A 19,596-nucleotide genomic window follows, 5' to 3' on the forward strand; every position below is an offset into this window, starting at 1 on the left:
AAAGTTAGGCTAAGACATAGCTATAACAGGGAAACAAGGTATAGCTTAAAGACAGCCCTAAGTTATGTCTGAAGCTATAACAGGGAAACAAGGTATAGCTTAAAGATAGCCCTAAGTTATGTCTGAAACTTGAAGCCACAACAGGCCTGAGATAGTTCACAAACAGATCTATTATTAAGTATCAGTTTTATAAGAACTTAAAGAGCTAAGAACCAGGTCAGAAAAGAATAAGAGTTAAGATGAGACTAAAGATAATAGTATAAAGAAGAGAAACGTCAATAGCTTAGCAAAAACAGGTTGGAAAAATAAATGCAAATTCATGGACTTTGTAAACCTATTCATAGGAAATTAGTAATATATTTTATTATTTTTTGTTTCTAAATCTTTCTTACATATTAGTAAAAAGAGAACTGTACTCAAAAGTATAAAAGGCAAAATTTTACATCAATAAACACTTATCCTGTAAAATTTACATCTAACTTCACAATATTTTATGAAATAAGTAAAGTATTAGTTGCTCAGTCGTGTCCAACTCTTTGCAACCCTGTGGGCTGTAGCCTGTGAGGCTTCTCTGTCCAAGAGATTCTCCAGGCAAGAATATTGGAGTGGGTAGCCATTTCCTTCTCCAGAGGATCTTCCTGACCAAGGGATTGAACCCAGGTCTCTCCTACATTGCAGGCAGATTCTTTACCATCTGAGCTGCCTGGAAAGCAGCAGACTTTAAAAACTGTATTAGTCATAAAATCTAGGAATATAAAAAGGATACAGCATCCATAGCTATGAGATGAAATCTTCTATTTTTTGCTTCTTCCCTGTTAAGAAAAATTTTAAAACAAATTCAAATGTCTGTATTTAATTAATATAATCAAACAACCAGCATCTTAAACAAAAGAAAAAAAAGTAATTTAATTTGAAGTATCATACCTATCCAGCAATTCTGCTGCAACTTGTTTATGAACCACCTTTCCATGTTTTTCTTTCTGAAATGGCTTTTTAAGTAGTAAATCATCTTCAACTGTCCTGGTTTGTTAAGAAGAAAAATTATTAGAAGAGTTCATTCTTTGCCAAGGGTGTTTCCTGTTTCTTTATTATTTTCCTAACTGGAACATGTTTTAAAGAATTCAACTCTTATTAAAGATTCATTGATCTTTAATGATACATTTTTTAAATTAATAACTTAAATTAATTAATAAATTAAATATCTAATACCTATAAAATGGAGAAGATGAGACTAACAAATTCATGTGCTCTGGTGCCATACCATCTAGGGTCCTTGGTTCAAATTTTGGATCTGTCATTTACTCTTAAATTACTTAAATCTTTGTGTGCCACAATTTCCTTGTTTGCAAAGTAGAGATAATAAAGCTTTCAATAATTGATAACATGAAAAAAGAAGGGCTGATTATAGATGATATACATTATAGGTGCTCAGCCCCAGTTAGATAAACAGGTATAATCCTAGAGTACACAAGACTATCCAATTAATTTGCTCAAATTCTATTCTAACAAAATAATATTTCTCAATGAAAAATTTTGAAAATGCAAAGCATTTTCATTACATAAAAATCTAATTGATTACATAATTATTTCTCTTCTTCTGGTTATCCATGAAGACCGAGTACCAACAAGAGTGTCCACTCCCAATTAGTTGCTTAATATACTGCTTGAGTGTGAAATAATAAACCAATTTTTGTTAAGTTTGGTTAACATGAATCAGTCAACCACTCCTAAGTTAACAGATAAAATTATTATCCATTAAGCACTGAAAGCTGAACACAATACCCCTAAACACAGCTACTCCACCAAGACACAGCCTGCACTCCTTCTTCTGGCCACTTAGTCTGCTCATTCACAGAATCTTAAGAATCGCACTGCATCACAATCTCATCCTCCACACTAACCTCATTTTGAAGTCAAGTACTAAAAAAGGGACCACCACCAAGTGCCTTCTTAGCTATGACAGTCACAAGTAGAGTCCTTGACAGTTGAATGAAAAATACATGCAATAGAGAAATTTAAAAGCTTTAACTGATTTCCTTTGTTTCCCTTTCCGCAAATCCCTTCACAACATAAATATTATTTTATCTTTCACACAAGTGTTCTCAAATTTTAGAGTCAATTCATTATAGTTTAATGAATAAAAATTCATTCAGTAGAGAGCACTGTTGTCTTCACATGTAAACACAATCCAAAAACTTTAAATATTATTTATTTATAGCTCATATCAATCTAGAAAGGACTGGCAATATAGATCAATAAAAAATTACTTACCTTTTTTTCCTTTTGCTAGATTCTCTACAGTGTTCATCATCACTAAAATCAGAGTCATAGCCTCCGTGACCATGCATCTATAAAGAAGTACAGTCAGTTACTTAGAACCTAGGTTATACATAGTTTTGGAAACAGAAAAGTTCAAATATAAGTTATCCTTAAAAGCCACAATAGTTTTAAAGGATTGTGGTAGGTATATCAGGGGCTATCTAGCCATCTAAAACTATCATTCACTGTGAAATAACAGACTTACCCTTCAGAAAATGAATCAATATTTTTCACCTTAATACCAACAAGGGAAGCTACTCTTTTACCTTTCCCTTTAAAACCAAGTCTAGAAGCTGCCAAGTTACTACATACAAGGTTCAGCAATGCGTTACGTCTATTTGATTCAGAGTAACAGCTGCTGTGTATTTATCATCAACTTTGTTCCAGACAGTATACTAGTTTCTTTACAAACACTGCTTCTAATTCTGCAAGTTAGGAACTATAACTTCCATTTTATAGATGAAGAAATCAAGGACAAAGTTAAGCAAATCAATTATACAGAGGAAATATACGGCATGGCTAAAGTGATCTACTTGATTCTCAAGCCTTGGATCTCAATTATTATAAACTGCCTGTCTGGAATATGCTAACACTTTGATTACTACATTCCATTAGACTTCCTGGATTTGCGAACAGTACATGGGCAATTGATAAAAAAAATTCCTCAACTACTTTCATGAGTTCCTTTTTCTTTTAAACCTAGTTTCTTCAAGGTAAACCACCTTGTCCTTTGCTCTAGACAACTTTCTCTTGTTTCTATTCATTTTTAAATAAAAATTCTTAGGAATACTAAAAGATCTCAAATGTCACTCAGATATGTTAGAAGCAGCTCCTGGTTTCAGCATTACATTGAATTTGGAACGTAAATTAACAGGGGAGGAACGGATTACTTGACTATTTGTCATAAATATCAATTCATACAGATATGAGGAACCAGTCCAGATCAAATGATATGTCAAATTTTAACAATTCTAATATTCACTACAACAAGTACAGTAGAAAAAGGAAAGAACTTCCTAATCTTCATTGCATTAGATCCAAGACAAAAAATATGTTTCTAGTCACGGCTTCCTTAAATAAATTACTTCACCTCTTTGGGCTTCATCTGCTAAATAAGGTGGCTGCATCAAACAATCTTTAAATCCTTTGAGGGTGATCTTTATTATTCCATTTTCAAACTCATGTATATGGGGGTATATTTCTCTTCCCTGTCCCACAGAACTCTACAGAGGAAGGCCCTAGCCAAGGTTGAGATGGTTTAGGTCAGTTTCCACTTTACTCTTGCTTACATATAAGACACATCTGGATCTCACACACCTTTTATCATGTAAACTACTTGCTTCAACTGTTCTATCACATAGATTCACACCATACCAGCCTCTCACTCCTTATGGCCTCACTTTCTTCACACCCTGATGGGGGAGAAATATTGTCGGGAGCTTAGAGGTAAGTTCTAGGGTCAGCCTGCCAGAACGCAAATCCTGTCTCTGCACTTTTCATATCTTTCTTTGGGCATGCTCCTTAACCTCTGGGAGCCTGTTTCCTCCTCTATAAAGTGAGGCTAGTAAAAGTACCAGTCTCACAGGGTTAGTCAATAAATGAGCTACCATATATAACGAGTTTTAGAAAAGTGTCAGGTACAGTAAAACCCCATTAATGTTAATTACTATTACCGTCGTCACCTTGTTCCCACACCCTCCTACCCTTGCACCCCTTCTCGTCTTTTATTCTCATCCATCGCACACCCATCTGAATTCATTGACTGCATTAAAAAGCTCACTCACTTTAGGCTACGAGTCAACTGACAAGGACCGAGAGAAATTCGAGAAGGAAGACGCGGGGTGTCTCCAAAATCTGCCATTAAAGAAAAGAAAACAACAATCAACTAGTAGCATATGAGGAATAAGTTTCGAGGTCCTTCTCCCCGACCCCAACTACACTCAAGGCCCGCCTCACCCCTTCCCCTCCTCCCTGCTCTGCCAAGTGCGCTCGCTGAGTAGTCGTTCCCTCTTTTGCCCACGTCTGCAGCGACAACCCACGGCCTGAGCGAGCCGCTACAGCACCAGCCGCGTCGCCCCTGCCGGGAAGCCTCTCCACAACAGCCACCACAGTTAACGGCCCCGCCGCCGCCGCTCCCCGCCTCTCCCTGCCTCTCCCTACGGGTCCCGACTGGTCGCTGCTTCCGGCTCGGCTCGGCTGCGTGTTTCACTTAAATGACACCGTACCCGGGCGCGCAGACCTTGTGCTATAGCTAGATCAGCCCCGGGAAACAAAGGCACTGGAAGAACAGGGCCGGGAGGGAAGGCAGAGGCTTCCGGCTTCCCCGAAGTCGCAGAATTCGTTTTTTTTCTCCTGGGCCTCCTTTCATTTCTCTCTCGGGAGCCCAGCATCTAATATCGCGTGGCACTGCTCATACTAAGCCCACGCCCCTCGTTTGAAAATTTGTTTCGTTGTAAGAAAAAACTCTTTCTGAATATTACCTGCCGTCCTCTTTCTAGTAACCTTAGTAACGCCTCCTCTCAGCACCCTCGCTGAGCGTCTCAGTCTCTGCCTTCTCCGCCACCCCCACCCCCCGCAACAGTTCTCATAATTAGAACAAAAATAGCTTTTCATCGCTTCACCACCCACACAGTAGATGCCATTCCAAATGTAGTCCTGATGGCAGAGGAGCTCATCGAATATGCCAGGAGAGAAAGAAGAAAGAGTGGGTAGGGTCGATTGCACAGGCTCGCAAATTCTCTGCAGACAAGTGGCTTGGCACAGGTGAAAAGGGATCTAAATAGTTACTTTAAAAAGAAAGAAAAGAAAAAATGCAGACGGGAAACATGTTAAGCTCTGTCGTGTTTTCCCTGTGTTTTATCTTTTCTAACTTATGATACCCCATTCTGTTTTGCAGCTTAGTTACTGGGTTCGTGTCTTATCCCCGCTCCGGCTCATGCTGTTCATCTTTGCTTCCTCCTTGGTACCCAACAGGGTTCCTTGGAAATTACGCGCGTCTATTAGATATTTGTTGAAAACTGAACTGGCATGCCACTGACTTTCACGAGGGGCTCATTATAGCAAAAACCTTAGCACATGACACTCACCACTTTACATCTTTTGAATTAAATGGTACAAAACAATATCTATCCGTTCAAGCCACATCTATCCCTGACAGTAAATTACAGATTCATCCTGCTTTACACATGCAATGAATATGAATCTTAAAAAATCTGTAAGTTAAATTATTGTAAACTCAATTTCAAAATGCAATCGGATTAAACTTCAATAAAACGTTTATTAAAATATTTAAAGCAGTACAGCAGAAACCAATGAACGTAAAGCAATTATCCTCCAATTAAAAATAAATTTTAAATTATTTAAAGCAGCAGGAAGCTTCATGATTTAACATTAAACTATATTGAATTATTTTGTCAAGAAGTTCCTTTTTTAGTAAATATCTGAACTATCTACTCAGTTATTTTATTTATTATTGATAAAACCAAACACATCTGCGTGTGCTTGCTAAGTTGCTTCAGTCGAGTTGGTCTCTGTGCAACCCTATGGACTGTAGCCCCCCAGGCTCCTCTGTCCATGGGCTGGAGTGGGTGACATGCCCTCCTCCAGGAGATCCTCCAGACCCAGGGGTGGAACCCACATTTCTTACGTCTCCTGCATTGGCAGGTAGGTTTTTTACCACTAGCACCACCTGGTATTCAATTTACTTTCTACCAATATTTGATCTTTAATAGCATTTTCTACCATTCTTAGTATTTTTTTGTCTATTGCTTCATTTTACTCTTACAACAACCTGTGCTGCTTGCAGTATTATTAGCCCCATTTTGCACCTAAAAAATAAAAGCACAAAACTCAGAGCCACAGGCCTGATGAGGGGTTAGAACTGGGAATACTTATTTCTCTACAAGACCCGGTTTTCTCTCTCTCTCTCTATCAAAATCTGTCTTTCTCTCTCTCTTTTTTAACTCACTAATCGTATGAGACTGTTTCCACTGTTTCCCCATCTATTTCCCATGAAGTGATGGGACCAGATGCCATGATCTTAGTTTTCTGAATGTTGAGCTTTAAGCCAACTTTTTCACTCTCCTCTTTTACTTTCATCAAGAGGCATTTTAGCTCCTCTTCACTTTCTGCCATAAGGGTGGTGTCATCTGCATATCTGAGGTTATTAATATTTCTCCCAGCAATCTTGATTCCAGTGTGTGCTTCTTCCAGCCCAGCATTTCTCATGATGTACTCTGCATATGGGAAATAGATGGGGAAACAGTGGAAACAGTGGAAGACTACTTTTTTGGGCTCCAAAATCACTGCAGATGGTGATTGCAGCCATGAAATTAAAAGATGCTTACTCATTGGAAGAAAAGTTATGACCAACCTAGATAGCATATTCAAAAGCAGAGACATTACTTTGCCAACAAAGATCCATCTAGTCAAGGCTATGGTTTTTCCAGTGGTCATGTATGGATGTGAGAGTTGGACTGTAAAGAAAGCTGAGCTTTCTTTCATTGATGCTTTTGAACTGTGGTGTTGGAGAAGACTTGAGAGTCCCTTGGACTGCAAGGAGATCCAACCAGTCCATTCTGAAGGAGATCAGCCCTGGGATTTCTTTGGAGGGAATGATACTGAAGCTGAAACTCCAGTACTTTGGCCACCTCATGCAAAGAGTTGACTCATTGGAAAAGACTCTGCTGCTGGGAGGGATTGGGGGCAAGAGAAGAAGGGGACGACAGAGGATGAGATGGCTGGATGGCATCACCAACTCGATGGACGTGAATCTGAGTGAACTCCGGGAGATGGTGATGGACAGGGAGGCCTGGCGTGCTGCGATTCATGGGGTCATAAAGAGTTGGACACGACTGAGCGACTGAACTGAACTGAACTGAATTGTATGAGAAATAGCTTCTGGTTCTAACATTTGAAGAACTTCAGATCTGTTGTTACCAGATCATTCAGCCAAAGATTTGCATGTCTCTGTTTGAGGCAGCAGTTATTGAAAGAGAGAAAATAGAAAATGTTAGGGATAGATCACATAATCTGAACTAAAACCTATTAATAGAGGAGAGACAACCTACCTGATCAGGAAATCTCAAGTTAGCCATTACAACACAACAACTAAAAAAACAACAAATATTTATCACGTGTCTGCTTTGGACAGACACTGTCCTAGTCATCAGGGTTACAAATATGTGAAAGTCACTCCTTACTCTCCAAGGATGAATAGTAACAAAGAAAGAATATATAGAAAAATAACAACAAAATAGTTTATCAATATGAAGTGCCTGGTAAATGGCATGAACCTATAGTTTCCAATCTATAAAATGTGCTATTTTAATGAATATGAAAATTTATATGGACACCAATGTTGTAAACTCAAAGCAAAAACACTACAATAGGTATGTGGTGGGGGTGAGGGAAGTTGGTCCCCACTCCACTCCGTCACCCTTCTCCCCTACACACACACCCTTATTCCCTGCCGCTCCCAATGCCTGACGGCGGGGTGGGGTGGTGGGAATGATGCTTTGAGAAACAGTATAGTAAAGAACTCCAAAGTCAGCCAGAGCCACAATCAAGTCAGGTTTCTGTCACTTACTAGCTAGGAAATCTTGGTTGTTGCTGTTGTTTAGTCACTCAGTCGTGTTCGACTCTTTTGTGACCACATGGACTGTAGCCCTCCAGGCTCCTATGTTCATGGGCTTTCCCAGGCAAGAATACTGGAGTGGGTTGCCATTTCCTTCTCCAGGGAATCTTCCCAACTCAAGGATCAAATATGCATCTCCTGCATTGGCAGGTGGATTCTTTTACCACTGGTCCACCAGGGAGGTCCAGGAGATCTTGGACAAGTTTTTAATTAGGTCTTAATTTCCTCACCTATAAAATGGAAATAATAGTACTACCTATCTCATAGTGGGTTATGAGGTTTGAAACAAAACAATGCAGCTAAAATGCCTAGAGTGATGCATACTTCATATTAAGAATATAATAAATGTTTTACTTGAGGAAAGTAGCATTTATTGAGGAAATTATTTTTTTTTTAACTTATTGGCTGCATGTGGGATCTTAGTTCCCTGAAGTGAAGTGAAAGTCGCTCAGTCGTGTCCACCTCTTTGCAACCCCATGGACTATACAGTCCATGGCATTCTCCAGGCCAGGATACTGGAAGGGGTAGCCGTTCCCTTCTTCAGGGGATCTTTTCAACCCAGGGATCAAACCCAGGTCTCCCACATTGCAGTTGTATTCTTTACCAGCTGAGCTATCAGGAAAGCCAGTGATCAAATCCGCACCCCCTGCATTGGAAGCATGTAGTCTTAACCACTGGACCACCAGGGAAGTTCCTGAGGAAATTCTTGTGATTTAACAATTAACTGCTTCTGGAGTATGGCCTAGAAACAGACCCACATTTATATAATATCATGATTAATGGCATAGGTTTAAGTATGAACTTCTTAGTAAATAGTTCTGAGCAAATTTAATACTATGGTTAAAAAAAAAAATACCTTCATTCCTAACTTGATTCACACCACACATATTAGTCACCTTCAAAAATAACATAGGAAAACCTCTTCATGATATTCCAGGATCTCTTCCTTAGGGCAGGAGAGATTTTCTTACATAAGATATACAAAGGGCTAACCACAAAGTACAAAAATAAAGTACAAGCTTCTGTTCATTTAAAACACTTTATTAAAAAGTGAAAAGTTAAGTCACAGAGTGGGAGAATATATTGCAGTAGACAAACTGTCAGATTATATGAAGAACTTGAAAAATAAGGGGAAAAAAAACAATAGAAAAGCTAGCTAAAGGCTTCAACAGACAGTTCAAGATGTCTGAATTGCTAGTGCACATAAAGTGAAGTGCTCATTCTCACTAGTTATCAGAGAAATGAAAATTAAGAACACAGTGCACACTATTACACACCTAAGAGAATAACTAACTGCAGAAGACCGATCTAGTACTGATGGAGATATGGTATGACTACAGTAATTGTATGCTGTTGTGGGAATGTCAATTGGTACAATCTCCTTGGAAAATATGTTTGATAGTATGTACTAATGCCAAATATATATGTCCTGTGTCTCATATGTTCCACTCCTCAGTGTACTTTCAACAGAAAAGTGTACATATATTCATCAAAGCACCTGACTTAGAAAGCACTAGCACTATTTATAAGTAAAAAACTGTAAGCAACCCAAACGGTCAGGAGGATTAGAATAATTAAATAAACTGCAATGTATTCACACCTTGGAATACTATACAGCAATAAAAACAAGTAAATGACAACTATATGCAGCAGCATAGATGAATCTCATCAATGTGATGCTGAACAAAAGAAGCTTTGTGTACGCAAAAGAATACATATCACACAATTCTATTGACATAAAAAATAAGACCAAAAGTAATCTGTTCCAAGTTAGGATAATGATTCCCCTGGTGGGCATACACGAGGTGACTGGAAGCAGCCACAAGGCAGTAGTGGGAGGGGACTTTTAGGGAAATGGAAATATTAATATTCTGTTTCGTGACCCTGGCATTCACTGCATGAGTGATTCATTTCTACCTATGACTTGTGCACTTTATGTTTGCAAGTTATGCTTCAATAAAGAGTTTATATTTACAAAATTTAACTGTTCTTAGAGGTTTGTAAAACTTTAATTGATCAGTGGAAATTTTGGCAATTAAACTGATTTCAGGCATGGCAGAACAGGCTGGGGAGTAGATAGATGGGATTTCTTGGGGTCTCAGAATTCACACCACATAAATGCTTGTGTAGTAAGAGATGAATTTCCTGTAGGCACAGAGATGGAGACAGACAGGGGGCTCTGTAAGTGCTGAGAAAGACTCTAGTCAGCACCCAAAGGACTGAGAGTGCAGAGGCCTTGAACACTTGGCACAGTCAGCTGTACTTCCTGTACATTTATAAGCCAGAATCTGGCAGACGGCAACTCTGCAACCTCCGACGTACAACTCAGCCCATGAACTGAGACCCAATCTAATACTTATCTTTTGCAATACAGTCAAAGGTCAGCCACTCACTTGTGAAAGTGCCTGGAAGAGGCAACCGGAGCACGAATACTGTGGCTGGATGGGCAATGGGAAGCAGAGTGGAGAGACAGCAACATACCGCTTAGCCAAATGAATTGATTGTCATTTTTAGGCCTGTTCCCAGGAGGCAAGAACAGAGACAGGATGTCTATAAAACCCCTCTCCGAGGTAGTGGTGGATAAGGAGCCTTCTGATTAAGAGATAAGGAGACACTTACCAAGTCAATGAGATGAGAAGCAGAGACCAGGAATATTAATGTCTCTGGAAAACTGATGCATTTATGTTTTGTCATATAATATCTGTTGGTATCAAGATTTCAGGTCTCATTCAGGAAATTGCAAAGTAGGAAGACTCATTATAATAATGAAAGTTGATGGCTGCTGTAACTCTGGATCCTTCTTCAAAGGCTGACTGGGCCTACAATCATGGGAAACATTATCCCCCCACTCATTGAGGGTATAGAGAGGGAAAGAAAACCTCTACCCTTGTAAGTTCTTCTGGCTGGCCTAAACATTAAATTGATGAGATAGATTACCAGGAGAAAGTTATATTTAAGTACATATGTACAGGGTTTCATAAGAATACATATCACATGATTTCACAGTTCATGAACACAAGTTAAATGTGTACAGAGCATGTTGTCTAGTCAAGTGAAACATCCAGGAAAGTACGTCTGTTGTGTATTTAAGGATACACACTGTCATCATTATGTGGTCAGGCAACTGGATGTAAATAGTAAGTAATTTTCCTAAATAATGTCTTAATTAACATATTTTCTGAAAGTAAAACCCCTTTTACTTTTAGCTCTCCTGATACTGAAGGTGATAATTGGTTGTAGGAAATGGAAATACTTAGAGGGATAACCTAAATGACTGAGTAGGTTCTGAGACACAGTGGTAAACAGGAGATGGGGGGGGGGCTCATGCCTCTCCTTACTTGGGCCACATAAAAAGCAAGAGCACTCAAAGTAATACTGGGATCCATAAATAGAACTTTCTCAATGGCACGTTTTATTGTCAGGAATTTTTTCAATAGTATAGGAAGCATAAAATAGAAATGTAGGCCAGAATTGCTAGAGCAATCCATTTTTCTAGAGAAGTTAGCAAGCTGAATTTTTAGATTCACTAGTCTGAGTTTTAACACTGGCATCTAATTCATGTTTAAAAATCAAAGCGAACACACTTTGGACTAAAGCACTTCTGTGAGCTGAATGCAGCCCATGGGATGAGATTTCTAAGGACTAATCCATACACCTGAGGACTGCATTTTGGAGCTGGTAGTTTGGAAGCAGAGGTTCTGAGTCTGTCTTGGATGAATCTCTTGGTAATAAAACGGGCTCTTGGTAAGTCATGCATGGAGACTCCTTCAAGAAAGGAATCAAAAACCTTTGGAATACTTTGGAAAGGAGGCTCACAGCCTAGTCACACCAACAGGTGATCTATACATCCCTGGGCAGAAACATATACCAACTGAGAAGCCCCAGGTGTCACCCAGACTGGGCACGTGGAACTCACATCCCAGTGCTTAGTGACAATGCTGAATTTTGTCTGAGCCCTTTGTTCCTGGAAAACAGTGCCAATTAAAGGAATTCCCCAGTTTTTGTGATATGGAAAACAGCTTGCTGCAAAGAACTTCTCTTTCCCATATGACTTAGATAAGGCTTAGATGCCCCCTGTGTAACCTATGACAAAGCTACACACAGACCCTCCAAATTCCCATTGTCTCATAAATGATGAGTTGAACTGCTCACCTCCACTGATCAATTGGATCAAGATGCTTGTTAACCAAACTTCGGTTCAGCTTCTTTCCTTCCTCCAAGCCCATGAACTTTGGCCCACCCTCAGTCTGAGGCAGCACACAGAGAACAGACTGGCTTCAGCATAAAATTTTCTCTGATCTAATGTTGGATCGTGCCACCCTTCCACTCCAGTTTCCCACATTTGCTTCTCTCTTGCCCTGTTCATGCTCCTCTATTAAAACAAGACCAAGTCCTTCCCTATCACAATAGTCCCTTTCCTGTCTGGCAAAATATTTTTGAATAAAGGTTTCTCCCAACTAAGTCCAGATTTGTTTTTTGTTTGACCATGTCGTTATGCATCCTATGTTACCTTGCACAATTTTTGACCATAAAGTGTGCTATTGAAAATGTTGTTTATGAACAGAAGTACTATCTAGTGGATGATGCCTTCTCACAGGACAAGAATTAAGCAGTCACTGAAGTGACCCCAAGTCACTGGACAGTGAGCTGCTAGATGTCAGGAGCAAGGTTGCTATCTGTCTTGGTTTCCATGATATCACACTCAGTTTTTCTTTCTCACTCTATGTCTTCTCAGGATCTGATTTTCTGCAGGGATGGGGCTGGGTGTTCCTTTCTCCTTATGCTATCAGTCATTTCCATGGTTCAGAGGACCATCTACATGCTCATGTGCCCCAGTTTATAGCTTTTTAATGCAAAGATGGAGAAGCTCTATACAGTCAACAAAAACAAGACCAGGAGCTGACTATGGCTCAGATCATGAACTCCTTATTACCAAATTCAGCCTTAAACTGAAGAAAGTAGGGAAAACTGCTAGACCATTCAGGTATGACCTAAATCAAATCCCTTATGATTATACAGTAGAAATGAGAAATAGATTTAAGGGCCTAGATCTGATAGATAGAGTGCCTGATGAACTATGGATGGAGGTTCGTGACATTGTACAGGAGACAGGGATCAAGACCATCCCCATGGAAAAGAAATGCAAAAAAGCAAAATGGCTGTCTGGGGAGGCCTTACAAATAGCTGTGAAAAGAAGAGAGGCGAAAAGCAAAGGAGAAAAGGAATGCAGAGTTCCAAAGAATAGCAAGAAGAGATAAGAAAGCCTTCTTCAGTGATCTATGCAAAGAAATAGAGGAAAAGAACAGAATGGGAAAGACTAGAGATCTCTTCAAGAAAATTAGAGATACCAAGGGAACATTTCATGCAAGGATGGGCTCGATAAAGGACAGAAATGGTATGGACCTAACAGAAGCAGAAGATATTAAGAAGAGGTGGCAAGAATACATGGAAGAACTGTACAAAAAAGATCTTCACGACCCAGATAATCATGATGATGTGATCACTAATCTAGAGCCAGACATCTTGGAATGTGAAGTCAAGTGGGCCTTAGAAAGCATCACTACGAACAAAGCTAGTGGAGGTGATGGAATTCCAATTGAGCTGTTTCAAATCCTGAAAGATGATGCTATGAAAGTGCTGCACTCAGTATGCCAGCAAATTTGGAAAACTCAGCAGTGGCCACAGGACTGGAAAAGGTCAGTTTTCATTCCAATCACAAAGAAGGGCAATGCAAAGGAATGCTCAAACTACCGCACAATTGCACCCATCTCACATGCTAGTAAAGTAATGCTCAAAATTCTCCAAGCCAGGCTTCAGCAATATGTGAACTGTGAACTCCCTGATGTTCAAGCTGGTTTTAGAAAAGGCAGAGGAACCAGAGATCAAATTGCCAACATCTGCTAGATCATGGCAAAAGCAAGAGAGTTCCAGAAAAACATCTATTTCTGCTTTATTGACTATGCCAAAGCCTTTGACTGTGTACATCACAATAAACTGTGGAAAATTCTGAAAGAGATGGGAATACCAGACCACCTAACCTGCCTCTTGAGAAACCTGTATGCAGGTCAGGAAGCAACAGTTAGAACTGGACATGGAACAACAGACTGGTTCCAAATAGGAAAAGGAGTACGTCAAGGCTGTATGTTGTCACCCTGCTTATTTAACTTACATGCAGAGTACATCATGAGAAACACTGGACTAGAAGAAGCACAAGCTGGAATCGATTGCTGGGAGAAATATCAATAACCTCAGATATGCAGATGACACCACCCTTGTGGCAGAAAGTGAAGAGGAACTAAAAAGCCTCTTGATGAAAGTGAAAGAGGAGAGTGAAAAAGCTGGCGTAAAGCTCAACATTCAGAAAACGAAGATCATGGCATCTGGTCCCATCACTTCATGGGAAAGAGATGGGGAAACAGTGGAAACAGTGTCAGAGTTTATTTTGGGGGGCTCCAAAATCACTGCAGATGGTGACTGCAGCCATGAAATTAAAAGACACCTACTCCTTGGAAGGAAAGTTATGACCAACCTAGATAGCATATTGAAAAGCAGAGACATTACTTTGCCAAATAAGGTCCGTCTAGTCAAGGCTATGGTTTTTCCTGTGGTCATGTATGGATGTGAGAGTTGGACTGTGAAGAAGGCTGAGTGCCAAAGAATTGATGCTTTTGAACTGTGGTGTTGGACAAGACTCTTGAGAGTCCCTTGGACTGCAAGGAGATCCAACCAGTCCATTCTGAAGGAGATCAGCCCTGGGATTTCTTTGGAAGGAATGAGGCTAAAGCTGAAACTCCAGTACTTTGGCCACCTCATGCGAAGAGTTGACTCATTGGAGAAGACTCTGATGCTGGGAGGGATTGGGGGCAGGAGGAGAAGGGGAGGACTGAGGATGAGATGGCTGGATGGCATCACGGACTTGATGGACGTGAGTCTGAGTGAACTCCGGGGGATGGTGATGAACAGGGAGGCCTGGCGTGCTGCGATTCATGGGGTCGTAAAGAGTCGGACACGACTGAGCGACTGAACTGAACGGAATGGCTTAATAATATTCATCATTATCTATCGATCTATATCACATTTTGTTTATCCATTCATCTGTTGACAGACACTTGGGTTGTTTCTACCTTTTGGCTATTGTGAATAATAGTGCTATAAACACTGGTATACAAATATTTGTTTGAGTCCCTGTTTGAATTCTTTTGATATATACCTAAGAGCAGAATTGTTGGGTCAAATGGGAATTCTATGTTTAATCTTTGAGAAATCACCATCTGTTTTCCACAATAGCTACCATGTGATATTCCTACCTTCTCCACATCCTCACCAACACTTGTTATTTCCCCCTTTTCTTCCTTTCTTTTTTATTTATAGCCATCCTAGTAGGTGTGAAGTGGTATCTCATTATAGTTCTGATTTGATTGCCCTAATGACTAATAATATCAAGCATCGCTTCACGTGCATTCATCATTCTATATCTTCTTTGAAGAACTGTCTATTCAAGTCCATTGTCTATTTTTGAATTGGTTTTTTTGTTGTTGTTATTGAGTTTCAGTTCTTTATAGATTCCAAATAGTCATCTTTTTTTCAGATAAATGATTTGAAAATATTTTCTCCCATCATATAGGTTGTTTTTCACTTTCTTGATAGCATTTTTTGATGCTTGATAGTTCTTGCGTTTCTTAAAATTCAATTGAAAAAGATATTTTTAAAGGCTAAAATCATGACTCTTGTACAAATATAAAATGAACACACATCAGAGATTTTACTTACCTAAGTCATGAGGCAATAAGCAAAATGTTACCCCCCAGATCAAAGGAGAATGCAAAGAACACATATATAGGCAATCAGGAAAATTAATATAAATTTACACATGGAGGCAAGCCTGATTAATATCCACAGGGCAATAATCAGTTGTACCTCCACCAGACAAAATTCATTCACATCACTACTGACAGGAATCATTTGTATTGCTATCAGTTTTATATGACTTTAAAAGTTGTATAAAATAGCTCAAAGACATTGAAAGTCTCGTAACTTGATTGGGTGCTAGACAGGATACCTAGTAATTCATTTTGTCTTTTTCAAAGTCTTTCATAAATTTTCCTAATGCCCCCTCCAGGCCACCCCACATTGTTATCCCAGTGGTGAGGTGAAGCAGCTGTTCTCCAACCGTCTCAAGTCTTTCAGCACTGGGATAGCTACTGGGGGCAGTTAGCTCAGGTAAAGAACTAATCACTAAGTGCCAGGTGGTGGAGGTGTAGCTATCCAGCCACTCTGGCTACAAACACTGACTATTTCCTGTGAGCCTGCATTATGCTGCAAGCATAGTGAGGAACAAGGCCAACTGGTCTCTATCCTCTTGAGGTTTACTGTCCAAATGGGGACTGGAAGAGCAAGTAAATAAATAAGTACAATAATTACAAACTGTGATAAATGCAATGAAGGGAAACAGCTGCCAACACAGAGAATCACCCAGAAGGGCCTATGTAAGTAAGGAGGGAGTCAGGACTAGTTTCTCAGAAGAGAACATTTAAGCTGAGACTTGAAAGATGAAGAGGAGTCAGCCATTCTGAGTGTGGAGCGTGGCAGGAAGCCAGCCAAATACCCTCTGCTCTTCTAGGGACAGGTCTGCAGCAGCTGCAATTACTGTTCACCCCTCGGGCTTCCCTTGTGGCTCTGCTGGTGAATAATCCGCCTGCAATGCGGGAGACCTGGGTTCGATCCCTGGGTTGGAAAGATCCCCTGGAGAAGGGAAAGGCTACCCACTCCATTATTCTGGCCTAGAGAATTCCATGGACTGAATAGTCCATGGGGTCACAAAGAGTCGGACACGACTGAGTGACTTTCACTTTCACTTTCACCTGCCTAGGTACACAGGAGGCAAGAAAGGACAAGGCCTGCCATTCCGGTGGTGTTTTCAGCTGCCTTTGAGTCTCAGGTTCAAACAATTTCAAGGGAAAGAGAAGGGGCCCTCCTCCCTTCCTCTTAGGTCCCAGTTTCCGTCTAAATCCCCCCATCTGCTAAGTGAAGCTTGAAATGTCTTCATCATGCAAACAACAGTTAAACCCAAGTTAAACAAAAAAAGGCTTTAAAAATGCAAATGAGTGGGAGAAGTAAAATATTAGTGTGACTGTGTAAAATAACCAGCTCTTTTGCTGAACTGGTTTGATTAGAAAGCTATAAAGGATAGGGATCTTGGAGGCAAGAGGAAAGACCAAGGGTGATGTGGGGCGATGCGGCACCGAAGTCAATGTCACCTGCCTCACCCGTTTGTCCACAGTCTGTGCAACAGTTCATCATGTTCCAGAATCATGTCCTGCTGCTCTACGACTCTCACCAGGATGTTGGCACGAGAAGGGCAAGGCTGGGAACCATCTGCCCGAGTTGAGTGCTGCGAGTGGACGGGCTCACAGGGACAGTCAGGAGAGAGAGGAGAAGGCGGAAGGCAGAGTTGGGGCACTGATCTGGGCAGGAGACGAGAAAGGCAGACTCAAGAGCCCACAGAGCCAGAGAAAAATGTTGTATCATAGCAACTGAGGGAAGTGTTTAAAGAAAGGAAGTGGCTGACTATGTCAACACAGAGGGACTGCATCTCAAAATGTATCTGTCACTGGGAACACCCACCTCAGAACCATGTGGGGTGGGGGGTGGGGGTGTGTGTGTGTACAAATTCAGATTCCTAGGCCTCAGCCATACCTGAACCTCTGTCACTGGAGCTAGAAACTGTCATTTTTTTAGGTGGTCAGAGATTCTGATGTAATTTCCAGGGTCATGTTTAAGCACATGGGATGTGGAATTAGAGCTGGGTCTGATTCTGGTTCTTTCACTTAAACGGTTGGGCAAATTATTTAAATTCTATGAGCTGTAACTTTTAAAAATCTCTAATAATACCTTCTACATAGAATTGATATAAGGATAATCTTCACGTGAGATTATATACCTGTATATACATATGTATATATATACATAATGTATATATATGTAATGTGTATATATATATATGCAGTGCTTACTTAGTACAATGCCTGGAACACAGGTGGACGTCAATGAACATTAACTGCTATTATTACTTAATAAAGAAAGGTCACTTGATTTGGGAAGAAGGGTAATTTTAAAATTTCCAGATAGCTTTCGTAGAGCAGCTTGGGAAATTTCTGGGAATTAGAAAGGAAATACATGGATAAGCAGTGGAAGCAATGAATGAAGATCAAGTTCAAGCTCAGGAAAAATTTGCAACAGGAGGAAAGACATTTGGGTTGCTAGGTAGAACTGGGTAATGGTAAGAGAAAGGTATTACTAAAACAGCAGTGACGGGAGGGTTCTTAAAGGATGGAGTAAGGGAAGTTTCAATGGTGCAGATCAAAAGCACTAGAAGAAAAGAGATTGAGAATAGGAGCTAGTCCGGGAGAAGCTGGGAAGATGGTTCAGAGGGCAGGTAGTCGGGGGTGAGGGGTGGGGTGGGAGGCAGGGAATACAAGTTAGAGAAGCTAACCCATTTCCCCTGAAACATGAGGAAAGAATCCAAGCAGGAGTTTTCAGAGTGTAGACCGTGGTCCAGCAGCATCAGGACCACCACAGTTTATTAGAAATGTAACTTTCCCTCTCCACTCCACACAGACCTACTGTGTCAGAAACTCAGGGATGGGCCAGCAACCTGTGTCTTTATAAGTCTTCTAGGCAATTCAGTGCACCTGGAGTTTGAGAACCCCTGAATCAGGGAATAGCTGAAAAGGCAGAGATGTCTGAGACAGAACTACGTAGTGCCTTAGGCAAGACCACGTGCTGAGCGGTAAGGGCAGCGGGGGGACTAAGGGGAGGCTGAAGGCACGGACAAGGAGGTCTGGGACACCTGAGGTAGGTGAATGGACAAGAGTCAGACACAAGGACTGCCAAAATACAAGACGCCACAAAGAAGTTTAGGTTTTACAATGACAATGCCTCTGAGTGGACTAGAAAAATAACACCAAGTATTCAAAAAGCAGGGTGTATGGACAGAGGAGCCTAGCAGGCTACAGTCCATAGGGTTGCAAAGAGTTGGGCATGACTGAAATACACACGCATGCACACACTGAGATATTTATGATATTGAAAGACTAAGCATTTGCCCAACAATAATAGGGGAAAAGTTAGCAGAGTCCCAAGGCATTCATTAACACCTTGTGAAGACTCTGAGGCAATGAGAGAAAAGATCCATGATACAATGCTGAATGGTTCCACAATGACAATTGTGTTTGAAAAAAGGCACTCTTGGAGGAATGACTGAAAGTTTTAAATCCACAGATTACCAAAGGCCACTGAGGCCATGGCTATATTAGACTTGTCCTCATGGAAAGCAAGGGCTGTTGTTAGATGTAGGTACCCAGTGAGGGGTGTCTGGATTAGCTGGGCTTTAATCTGGAAACTGACTGCTGTGGGGGTAGTGTAGGGGATCACGAGCAGCTTTCTGGCGGTGTCAGTGGCACAGAGCCAGAGCAGATGGGATGGAAGCATTTAGGCTTATTCAGAGCTCCTGAGACCACAGACTTGTTTGGAGCAGAGAAATGCTACGGAGAATACCAGAAGATGGCCTTGAAAACCAGCACGATGACATCTCCCAAACCAAAACCTGGGACCCAAGACCTGCCAAGATTATAGATGCCCCT

At 40.7% G+C, this 19,596-nt stretch overlaps 1 protein-coding gene across 5 annotated transcripts in view; it reads right to left on the minus strand.

Annotated features, from left to right (window-relative positions):
* LOC120873709 (protein FRA10AC1) overlaps window positions 1-19,596 on the minus strand; it is a 63,465-nt gene that overhangs the window by 35,368 nt on the left and 8,501 nt on the right. For 2 of the 5 annotated variants that reach the window (XM_040254544.1, XM_040254549.1), the window contains exons 1-4: window positions 4,104-4,643; window positions 2,272-2,348; window positions 925-1,020; window positions 767-812 (exon numbers count right to left, since the gene is read on the minus strand). In XM_040254544.1, coding sequence (XP_040110478.1) covers window positions 767-812; window positions 925-1,020; window positions 2,272-2,348 — 219 coding nt within the window. In that variant the 5' untranslated portion in view covers window positions 4,104-4,643. Of the gene's footprint in view, window positions 1-766; window positions 813-924; window positions 1,021-2,271; window positions 2,349-4,103; window positions 4,644-19,596 lie in introns of those variants that run through there. The other 3 variants (XM_040254545.1, XM_040254547.1, XM_040254548.1) reach the window with 3 other exon arrangements.

This window comes from Oryx dammah, unplaced genomic scaffold (genome assembly GCF_014754425.2).
Source record: "Oryx dammah isolate SB20612 unplaced genomic scaffold, SCBI_Odam_1.1 HiC_scaffold_14, whole genome shotgun sequence".
NCBI lineage: Eukaryota > Metazoa > Chordata > Mammalia > Artiodactyla > Bovidae > Oryx > Oryx dammah.